General features: G+C 39.2%; 1 protein-coding gene across 5 annotated transcripts in view; it reads right to left on the bottom strand.

Moving 5' to 3' along the window:
• Window positions 1-147: 147 nt before the first annotated feature.
• RELCH (RAB11 binding and LisH domain, coiled-coil and HEAT repeat containing) overlaps window positions 148-12,150 on the bottom strand; it is an 87,649-nt gene continuing 75,646 nt past the window's right edge. For 4 of the 5 annotated variants that reach the window (XM_064443444.1, XM_064443443.1, XM_064443449.1 and 1 more), the window contains 2 exons: window positions 8,402-8,472; window positions 148-1,964 (listed from right to left, as the gene is read on the bottom strand). In XM_064443444.1, coding sequence (XP_064299514.1) covers window positions 1,844-1,964; window positions 8,402-8,472 — 192 coding nt within the window. In that variant the 3' untranslated portion in view covers window positions 148-1,843. The remainder of the gene's footprint in view (window positions 1,965-8,401; window positions 8,473-12,150) is intronic. The other variant, XM_064443446.1, reaches the window with a different exon arrangement.

The raw sequence follows: 12,150 nt of genomic DNA, 5'->3' as shown, positions 1-12,150 counted from the left end.
AAATTTAGCAAGTTCAGTCTACCATCTGCCATGTAAAAAAAAGTTAAGTCTAAAAAACTTCTGTGCATTAGACCTCTCTCCTGTAACAGCTGTTTTTATGCAATAATTTATTTTTTTTAAGACGACGACTAGAAGTAACAAGACAAGGCAGGTATACAAAACTCTTTATTGACAACAGAACAATAGAGAGGAACGTCACCACTTCCCATTCCTCAGGAATGTCTCTGTTTCACAGTCAGTCTGCTAAGAGTATACTTCCATGGTAACAAGCAATACGAAGGCATGGAGCTGTCTGTAATCTCAAGAAAAATGTTTCATCAGTGCAGTGTAAAGGGACCGACAGTGTGGAGGTGTGCAGCAGGCCCTGTCACAACACAAACATGTCAGGCAACTGTATATGCAGAGCCAACAGGCACAGACACGAAGCAGTTAGAAGCCTCAAATTACATCCATTATTTCCATCTAAGGGCAATACCTGCAGTGCTACTCCATCAATATTCTGTTTCAGAAGCAAATACTTTCTTCCCTCACTCCTTTTGCTCCCCCTGTCCTCAAAGAGGTTAATACTTCCAACTGAATGGTACTGTATCAGAGAATGCCTGAGCTTTTATGTTTTGCTGCCTCATACCAGTTCATGCATGCACTTGAGTTTACTTTCAGAAGCTTACATTGACAGAAAGGAAAGAAACCTCCAAAACCCACTGCATAAGAATAGAAGGATTTAGTTGTTAGTGCTTCCTTGCTAACAAAAATATTTGGTAGCTGTTGAAGATGCCCCTTGTAATGCCATTTTTATAAAGTATGTATGCAGTCTACTTAACATTTTAAAGAAACTGCATGTCAAACTCCCATAACATAATTTCAAATACTCTGAAATTAAATGTGAACTGAGATTCAATCTAAACAACAAAATACTAGCTTAGCTTTCACAGTACACAAAACTGCACACTGAGTGCAAGATGAAAGCACGCTTCCTCCTGCATAAGTTTCCTCTGCCTGCAGAACTGTTCTGGGACCCCTGTGTAGTAGTTTATATATTTATTAACATTTATTAATTTATCATGTTTTTACTTTACTTAGTGGATGTGCCTCTGGATGTGTAGACTGGTTGTTAAAGTGCTTTAAAATAAAAAAAAACCCTCAACAAAAGAAAACATCCCTCAAAATAACCACGACAGATGTGAGAATTTTATCTGAAGGACTTTGTACAGCATTTACAATGTCAGCATAAAGCGTCTGAAACATGAGCATTCCCTGCAGACTGATGCAGTGCAAGCAGTCTCGTACATTAGATACTGCAATTCCTCTGGATTCAAGATGCACAATACTTAGAAAAACAACCCTAGAAGCACAGACAAATGCTGGTGGCTCTTCCTCTTCTTCTTAGAAACATAATAAAAAATCTGCATTACTCTTTCATAATTTAAATACATAAGTAATCTCCACTTTTATTACTTCATGACAATGACTTCAAATTTACATTATTTTAAGTACCATCGTAATAGCTCCATGTATAATACAGATATTTGCTGATATCCTGTCAGAAAATAAAAAAAAAAACAAAACCCTTCCACTATATAAAAAAAAGTGATGCTGGAAAGACAAGAACACAGAACAGGGACTTGGTACAGACTATGATTTCAGTTTTATATCAACCACAGTTAACCCAAAATTAACAGATACACAGCGATATTCAAAAGCAGTGCAAATATCTTTGGAGGTTAGAATAAAATTATACTACAAGAACATAAGACAGAAGAAATTAAAAGGCAAGTACTTCAAGTACAGGAACCAGTCTCTGTGAGGTCCATCTTAGTGTTAGCTGGGAGTTCCTTTTCCCATCTTACTTCTTCCTCTGAAACACATTGGCCAACATTGCACCTGATGTAGTCAGCTGGCCCATTTTGTTCAAAAACTTGGTCTTTGTATCTTCACTCACAAGGCTCGCTGCAATCGACATTGAGCTAGGAAAGTAAAAAATTTAGTGACGTGAGACTACAAAGAAAAAAGAACACTGTGGTGTTATTTGATAAGCAACTGAGTTGCCTTTGCATTTTAGATGTTTCAAGATCACAAAAGACCAGTCCGCCAAGAACTGAAAAACCATCACCACCAAGCCCAAATACACACTGTTACATGAATTACCATGTTCTCACAGTCCTACTGAAAAGTTGTAAATTATTTTTGTGCACACGAGTTTTTACTACGTTCAGAAGTCACCACACGAGCATTTGTTAGCTTTTTGGCAATTGCTGTAGTGAACAGATCGGCTTTACCTTCTCACTGGAAATGTCAATCCTCCTTTATTTAAGACAAGAACAACAGTACTGGTTCAGACCAAGGATCTATCTATCTAGCCCAAGTATCCTGCCTCCAATAGTGACCATTAGCAGACACATAGGGAAGAGTAAAAACAAGGGAAGTACCAAATGGTGACCTATCTCCTTCATTTCCAACTCCCTTATTTTCCAAATATTTCCACCTGAGCAGAGTTTAGAATTGGTGTGGACTGTCAATCTAGTAAGTCCCAATGAATCTTCATTCTGTATTACTTGTTCAGCTTTCCTTTGTAAATTTCTTGTAAACCCCACACTGGGGCACCGAGTCCTAATAGGTCTAGCCCTCGCTGGGTGAAGAGCTTTCTCCTTCTGGTTGCTGTGTATGACTCCTACTACCTTTGCTTTGAGCATTCCTACTTTGTATGTACTAAAGACGACAATGGAAAGTCCACAGTTTTCCCACAAACTGGACTAGAAGGAGCAACCCAATCAGTGCTGAACCTACAAGATGCTACAACTTCAAACACTTGTTAACAAATTATCTCAATGCGGCAAAATTAACGGATTATTTTTATTTACCACATATCCGTGAGCTCAACTTCAGATATATGTAACTGTTTAGCATAGTAGGAGTAATCTGTCTCAAGACAGAGTGCAACAATGCAAATGTGTGATAGAGGCATATTAATAAATATTCCATACTTCCTATATTTGTAGTTAAAATGGCAAACATTTTTCAGCATCGGACAGGGCCAATTTTACAAAACATTACCAGTGAAATTCTCCCTTGTGAGCTCAGTGGGGCTCTGTGTTTGAAAATTATACCTAAAATCACAAGATCTGTCTTACTGGTACAGGCCAGCTTCTAGGAACTGACTTTTCAGTCTACAAGGTTATAAAAAATTCTGTTTGTTAAGACACTTTTGCATCAAGGCAGTCAAGTTAAAGTTAACTCCAAATTGCTTCAATGGGATTGGAATTACTTCTTCAAAGGTAGAAGGGATGCATTCAGTATTTTTTCCTATTTCATACCACAAAGGTGCCTAATGAATTCTGGTTCTTTTTAAACAGAGTACTAGAAAAAACAAAAGGGATGCTTCTCACTAAAGCTGTACTGTGGATTTACAGATAGCTTAATTGTATCGTAACTATATCCCCCTCAAATGTATCCCCCACCCCTTCTACTTTTTAAGCTGAAGTGACTCCGTCTCCTGCATTTCTGCAGTGCCTAATGGACCTAGATACTTGAAAGGGCTTTAGGCATGCCTCACGTAGCATACCTAAGAGTATGACAAAACATACTCTTACACGTTTTTTCAGTAAATCTCCTATGGAATAGGCTACTCAAATCAACTGTCTCATTTTAAATCTTATTATTAGTTGGTTTTCTCTGAAAGCTCTGTAAAGTTCCGCATTAATATTTAGTGTTTAAGCATTATTTTATTTGAAGTATGATGCCTGAATTTTGAGTAAAGTTTAAGATTTTCAAAATTGTTCTCAGGCTATCTCTCTTTTTAAGATGATCCCTGAGGTCCCTTCCAACCTGTGATTCTGTGATCTGATTAAAATTGACATTTTAAAAATAATAATCGTTTTAGTCTCTTTAGAAGCCAACAATGAAGATATATAGCTGTTCTGAAATTATTTATAAACTTCAAGTGAAATATTTCTTTCAGGCACAATCACGGAGCCAGACATATTTTGGCTTGATTAAACATCTATAGTCAACTAGGGAGTCGTATATTTTCAGTTGATAAAATTTAGCAGGTAAGTTACTACTACTGTAAGATGGATTTCTTATGCAATTTCCCTTGATTTCATGATAAAACAAGGGCATATAAATTACGTAAATAACAATTTATATTTGCTATCAGCTGGTTAACAACAAGAAACTCTTCCAGCCTATGGCATATCTTAGAGTTGTGTATAACTAGGGAAAAGGATTTGGGAAATATAGTACATTCCAAGCATTAGCAACAATAAGAAAATTGCTCCCTTCAGAAAAGAAAGCTTAGCGACTGCTGACAAGCCTGTAGTTTTAAGCAAATGGTGCTGTCATTATTCTAAAGATCCTGAATAAGTTTGAGGAAAACCAGGAAATGTTCACTCGACTTTCAAAACAGTTTTGGGAGAAATCAACCATCTAATGTTAAAAATTAAGAACTGGAGTGACTAGAAGTTAATGTGTTCTCGTATTATGTTACTGTAAATAGAAAGATAATCCACAACACTTGATGTACTTAAACATTTAAATATGCCCCAAAAGTACTTCTGTTACTATACAAATTGAACATTTAAGTATAATAATAAAAGCAATATGAAATCAAATAATTTGTCTCTCATATCTTTAAAAAAGGAATCAGAGAAACCAACAAGTCAATAACATATCTTGTTTGGAACAAGTGGTCCTATAGAAAAGTCCCTGCATTCACTCATTATTAAAAAAAAAAAAGGCACCAAACAAACCCACAAACAAGAGTAATATGTAAACAACATTTTGACCAGTGTCTAGATGAATTACATGCTACAGAGAGTTCTGCCTGTTTTAAGGGGAAGCTTTAGGCCAAAACAAACGTTCATGCGGGACATTTTATAAAAATCAGTTTGTAACATAAGTTGTTACCCAAGATTGAGATCTCGCTAATTGCTAGAGAAAATGTTTAACAGAAGTGGTTAGCCAATATTTAAAGACACAAAGTTTAACCTTTTTTTTTGAAAAGCTATTTCTGTGACCCCATATTATTTGACAAACCTTTTTGAACAGTAGGGGGCAAAGACAAGTCTTATGACTGCTTTTGTATCCAGTTTTATTTTTGCGCAAGCATTCTCATGCTGTTAAAACTCAGTAATTCATCTCCCAGTTGCATTTAAATCCTTTGTCAAATATATATTTAACACTGAAATTAGGAACTGAAATTGGCACGGTCTTAGCAAGAAAAAGGAGACATTAATGTACACAAAAAGATAATTTCTCAGTGGTAAAATATTTCGTGTTAGTTTTGTAGAGTAAAAGGTTGCAACCAAGCCTGATTTTGAGTAAGAAAGGGGGAGGCTTATTAAAGAACAAAGCAACACATTGCGAAGACTTACCCTTCTCAAATCTTACAGTTTTCAGCAGTTGCATTCCAAAACAAAATACACTGGATGTTGTACCATATTTGCATCTATCTATTTCTGCAATGGCTTGGTAGGATTAACTGGGATATCAATATATTTTAATAAGAGGGATTTTAAGAAATACAGACCTTTTACATTTAGGTTAACACATCTGCACTGATAATAAGCTAAAGCAAGGTAAGTCTAAACCCTACATGAAAGAGAAGCTGATCACTCATGCAAAGAGCAGCTTTGATGAACTAAATAGTTTAAAACATTTGAAAGGCAAACACACATTTAAAAAAAAATATTGAAGATCCTGTCCAACTGAAGAGCACCACTTGAGAATTAGGAAGAGTTCAGCCAAGGAATTTTGTTTTGCAACCTTAGATTTCACCGTTCAGTTAATGCAGGTAAGATAACAAAAAACTTTCAGGTTAAGGTTAGTGGTGTTCTTTAAAGAGACCAGTCTGATATCACGTACATTTGCTGCACTCAGAGAGAAAAATATTTCTTTTAGAACACATTTGCCTGAGAAGGAATCAAGTTCCTATTTTCTAATGATCTCTCCTTCAGCAACTTCTTGACAGCTTTTAGAAGTGATAAATTAATTTACTAAAAACCCCATTTATCAGACATAGAAGTCATATATTTAGAAACAAACTGCTTTTATGTTTGTCTTTACATAGTCAAAGTCTGAGATGGTGGCTTTTTTAGTGCACAAAGAATGAAAATTAAGTCCATAAAACCCAAGCAGAGGAAATATTTGCAAAGTAATAGACGCCCATGTATGCAAATGATTCTAATGAATATTTTGACTAGCAAGTTGATTAAGTCATTGCTTATGGGATGTCCTTGCACAGGTTGGCTGGTGAGAGTCTACAGCAATTGCTTAGCATCAGATCTGCAGTGCAGATATAATAGGATTATTCATATTCATTACAATTATAATATTTATTATCAGATAAAGAAGATTAAACCTGCCTCATCAGAATTACCTATTGGGTATCTACTATGTAAAGTACCTAGTACACGGGAGACCTTGATAAAACTAATGCTTACTTGCAAAAAGTAGGATGGGTCTAATGGGGCAACTAGCATGTCTATCTTGCCAAGAATCATGACCGGTAGGTTGTTTTCTGAGAAAATAGTTGGCTTAAATGCCAACCTTTAATATAGCCAAAGGCAAGCTAAGCATTCACCGCTCTTTAAAAATAAAAAGCAAATACAGAGCTGCTGAAGAATCTGAAGGATACAGGAAGGGGTTGGGCATTCAGAGTATGGCTAGAGGGGACACACACAGGTAGGCATGCCAGAAAACTCCATTAAAGAGAAGGCAGAAAGGATAAGGGCAAAAGTACAAAGCTTGAGGAATTAACACGGTGAAGCCCTGGGGAAAAAACCAGCATGAATGAATGCATATTTTGCTTCTTGACTGACTGACTATTTATGTTGCGAACAAGGAATACGCCTGTGGAGTGATTAAGTCAAACTCATTTTGTGAGTTACTAACATGTCAAAGAAACACTTATTTCATCATGAAAATAGCCACTCAACTGGAATACGCTTAGTACAGTTCCCTACGTCATAATATTGCCACATGAACAGGAAAGAGGAAAGACGGTGACTGACAGTGCAGTCTTCAGATCCTAAGGGTTTTGTATTTCCTTCTCCTTTAAACAGGACTTCTATACGACTACACAGAACCAACTACCTTATTAGAACAAATACACTACGGATTGTGATGTGTTGTAGAACCTGGTCATTTTTAGTCTTAAAATTATTTCACTTCCCAAGTACGTCTAGTACACACCTTGAAGAGTTGACCTCACGTCTCAAATGGGTTCAGTTCTTACCACACTCCATTCATTATCAACTACACCAACAAACAGGCTAATTGCCACTAGTAAAGCCTGAGATATTTTATCTGGTGCATGAGACTAACTTTTTTCTCACCATGTCTCTTCTGTTCAATTCTTGTACACCTTTCCTATTTCAGTTGTTCTCAAACTAGCAGTTGCTTCCAGGATTTTGCCTGAGCTATTTCAAGAAGTAAATTCTATCAATTAGTTACAGATATGGAAGCGTAACATAAACAAGTTTCAGTAATTGTCTGGATTCCTGTGGCAAGGTATGAGGACTGAGGACAGATTCTATTTGTCAGATACCTACTGTTTCTTCTCAAACTCTTCCTGGCAACACTGCTAAGGATTTTTTAAGTCATATAATAACCTGTGAGAAGTTACCTGCTAGTATGCTGTTCTAGGCAGCAGCAGGCAAAAGAACACATACATCTCATCATAATGATGCTTAGCTATCCAAATTTGTGGATCTGTTTGTTCACTTCTTTTCTTATCAGGAGACACACACACATCCGATACCACCTCTACCACATGAGGTGAATGAATGCATATACACCATGTGCCTGGTGCCTCACTGGAGAGCTGGGTTTACTGTGCATTTGTAGGATGGGTGTTTTACTGAAGTGCAACATAGGTGGCATTTTCCCAAAGACAACACATTTACTAAACAGTGTATTCACACAAGTAGGTCGGTTTGTACACTGGAGAAACTGTTCTCGTGTGCACTAGTCACATGCAAGCAAAGGCAGCAGCCTGGAACAGATCATTACCACAACCAGCAGGCCACCCCCATGAAAGAGGGTTGCAAGGTGTGTGCTACATGCATTGCTCTAAGCACTTAGGCCAAGCACTCCCTGCTTTCTCAGATTCAGGACAGAAATTCAATTACTGCTTTAAATGGATAAAAAATTAAGAAGAAAGTAACATGGGAAAATATGAACGCCATTGCTATGATACGAATAAAAAAAAGTGTTGATCTGTGTTTTACACTGGAGGCAGAAATAATCACAATCTGAACTAAACATAAAGTTCTAAAAATCTGCTTTCAAATACAGAATGTGTCAGTGGAGGATTTCTGGTCACAAGCCTCGGACACCATTATGGAATAGACTCCACAGAACATTAATCTGGAGGCACCGAAAAAAAGAGAAGTGGAAGTCTTACCCCTGCGGTTCTTGGACGGTCTTGTTTTCCACTTTCTGTTCGCACTCTTTTATCATAGAGCTTAAAATAACCTAAGGCATATAAGGAAGAGATATACATGACAGTTTTTCTTTTGCATTAACATTTTGTACAAAATCTACTCCGCAACTAATTCTGACATTAGCAAAAGTGTTTTGAAAGTTTCTCTGTTGTTTTTCAAGCGCATTTAAATTCCAGCTATGTGATAGTGCCTCATGGCTAGAAACAAGACCATTCAAAACACTTTAAGGAAGAAAATGTTTTTGTAATAGTTACAGAAGTTCAAGACTCCCTCCTGCTTCCCCTGGCTTTTTAAAATAGAGCTAAAGCAAACTCACTTCTGTGACATCTCCTTATCTTCCCTTTTTGAAACAATACTTTTATTCATTAGCAATTAACTCTGACATACATTCATCTTCCCTCTATTCTCCTTCAGTGAGTTTAAGTACCTGTTAAAATTTGAATCTTTACCAACTTTATGAATGAAAGAAAAGGCAAGGCAAGAAAACAAAAAAGTGTGGTGGTGTCCCAAGACAACATCTTAATGGAAAGGAAATGCTAAAGCAAACTTGGTATCATTTCACTGGTGTCTTCCAGGTTTCTACGAATCAAGGCTTTTTTTTTTCTTTCCCTCTACTTAACCAGTGGTTAAAGGTTTCTGCAGAACATTTAAGACTAAAAACTCCCCCACACTGACATTTTATGTTTCTCCAGCATACCAAAAATAATGTTTCCCAATAGTAGCCTTTTAAAGAAATAATAGAATTCATTGGACAGGTATATAACTCCCTGCCCTGCCCACAACAGTACTATTTTAACACATTATTTGAAACACATTCTTTGAGACCCTAAACTTAAAATCTCAAAGCTACAAGCAACTAAAATTAGTAGAGTCTTACCAAAACTTGAATATATAAAATAAAGGAAAAAAACTAATTTAAATTTTAAAAATACAGATCAGTCACTATTGGTTACTACCAAATGATAACTGGTTTTAAATGTATTTATACACATAAAAAAGCTGATTTCTGTTAAATCCCTATTAGACAGCTCCAGCACAAAATATCCTTTGAAGCCATTTATTACACTGATAAAATGTAGCCCAGTCTGCGGATCTGTGCCACTACTTACTCTATTTCTCAAAAATTCACAGAATCCCAGGTTGGAAGGGACCTCAGGGATCATCAGTCCAACCTTTCTGGGAAAAGCACAGTCTAGACAAGATGGCCCAGCACCCTGTCCAGACGACTCTTGAAAGTGTCCAAGGTGACCGAGCCAACCACTTCCCTGGGGAGATTATTCCAATGGGTGACTCTCCTCAGTGTGAAAAATTTCCCTCTGGTGTCCAATTGGAATCTCCCCAAGAGCAACTTGTGTCCATTCCCCCTTGTCCTCTCCATGGGACTCCTTGTAAAAAGGGAGTCTCCATCTTCTTTGTAGCTGCCCCTTAAGTACTGGTACACAGTGATGGAATCCCCTCTGAGCCTCCTTTTCTGAAGGCTGAACAAACCCAGCTCTCCCAGCCTATCCTCGTATGGCGGCTTCCCAGTCCTTTGGTCATCTTGGTGGCCCTTCTCTGGACCCCTTCCAGCCTGTCCACATCCTTTTTGTATAGAGGGGACCAGAACTGTACCCAGTACTCCAGGTGTGTCCTGACAAGTGCTGAGTAGAGTGGGATGATGACTTTATCTCTGCTAGTGATGTCCTTTTTGATGCAACCCAGCATCCTGTTGGCCGCCTTGGCCGCAGCAGCCCACTGTTCGCTCATGTTGAGCTCCCTGTCCACCAGGACCCCCAGGTCCCTTTCCACAGAGCTGCTCTCCAGCCAGGTGGATCCCAGTCTGTGCTGACCTCCCAGATTATGTTTTCCCAGGTGCAAGACCTTACACTTGTCCTTGTTGAACTTCATAAGGTTCTTGCTGGCCCACTCTTCCAGCCTGTCCAGATATTCCCAAAGAGCAGCTCTCCCTTCTGGAGTGTCTGCTTCCCCACTCAATTTGGTGTCATCTGCAGACTTCATCAGACTACACTTGATCCCATTATCCAAATCACTTATGAATAAGTTGAATAACATGGGCCCAATATCGATCCCTGGGGGACTCCACTAGTGACAGGTTGCCAATCTGAAAAGGAGCCATTTAACACCACACCCTTTGGGTGCGGCCTGTCAGCCAATTCCACACCCACCGCACAGACCACTTGTCTAGGCCATAACACATTAATTTCTCCAGGGGGAGGCCATGGGGAACCATATCAAAAGCCTCGGAGAAGTCCAGGTAGACAATGTCCACTGCACACCCCATGTCAACCAGGCAAGTCACTTTGTCATAGAAGGCCACCAGGTTTGTCAAGCATGATCTCCCCTTAGTGAAGCCATGTTGGCTTTTCCCAATCATGTGCTTCATTGACTTGTGATGGCCCCCAGGAGGATTCGTTCCATAACTTTCCCAGAGATTGAGGTAAGGCTGATGGGCCTATAGTTACCTGGATCCTCCCTTGAGCCCTTCTTGTAGATAGGGGTAACACTTGCCTTCCTCCAGGCCTCTGGGGCATCCCCAAGACTTCTTGATGATTATGGAGAGTGGCCTCACAATGACATCAGCCAGCTCTTTCAACACCCTCAGATGGATGTTGTCAGGGCCCATTGATTTGTAGGGGTCAAGCTCCTGTAATAACTCACATACTAACTCTTCCTTCACTGATGGTGGGTCTATGTTTGGATCAACCAGGAATTTTGCTCCCAAAGTCTGGGGCCTGACAGTACTTATAAAGACTCAGGTGAAGAAAGTGTTGAGAACTTCTGCCTTTTCAGCATCGTTGGTGACTGTCTCTCCTTTCCTGTTAAACAGTGGATGTATGTTTTCCTTCTGTTTCTGCTTGTGGTTGACATACCTGGAGAACCCTTTCTTGTTATTTTTGACGTCTATGGCCAGTTTCAATTTGAGCTGGACTTTTGCTTTTCTAACTGCATCTCTGCACACTCTGGCAATGCACTTGTAGCTCTCGATGGATAATCCTCCACTTCTCCAACTCTGGTATGCTTCTCTTTTGGATTTGAGTAGACCCAGGAGGCCATGGTTGAGCCAAGGGGGCCTCTTGCTCTGCTTACTTCCCTTTCCTTTATAGGGGATAAACTGGTTTTGTGCTTCCAAGAAAGAGTCCTTAAAGAACTCCCAGCACTCACTAGCTCCTTTGTCTTCCATGGAGGCATCCCAGGAAATCCCTCCCAACAGAGCTCTGAGTGAGCTGAGGTTTCCTCTTCTAAAATCCAGAACCCTTGTTCTAGTACTGACCTTCAGCACGCTCAGCACAATCCCAAACTCCACAATATTGCGGTCACTGCAGCCCAGACTATCACTAACCGAGATATTACAAAGCAGGCTTTCTCGGTTTGTGAATAGCAAGTCCAGCAGTGCCTCCTTCCTGGTTGGCACATCTAACATTTCTATGAGAAAACAGTCCTCTATATATTCCAGGAACTTGGTGGATGACATGCGAGCTGCCGTATTATTCTTCCAGCAGGTGTCTGGGTAGTTGAAGTCCCCCATCAGGACCAGGTTCTGTTGGCCAGACGCTTGCTTTAGTGCCCCAAGTATCACTTCGTCAGCTTTGTCATTGTGGTTAGGTTGGTACCAGATGCCCACTGTGAGGTCCTGCTTGGAGACGACTCCTCTGACTTTAACCCAGAGGCATTCGATAGAGCAGTCGCAATCACCATAGTTGACTTTGAT

This window comes from Phalacrocorax carbo, chromosome 2 (genome assembly GCF_963921805.1).
Source record: "Phalacrocorax carbo chromosome 2, bPhaCar2.1, whole genome shotgun sequence".
Lineage (NCBI taxonomy): Eukaryota > Metazoa > Chordata > Aves > Suliformes > Phalacrocoracidae > Phalacrocorax > Phalacrocorax carbo.
The sequence above is the reverse complement of the archived record's forward strand: the minus strand, read 5'-3'. Positions and strand labels throughout refer to the sequence as shown.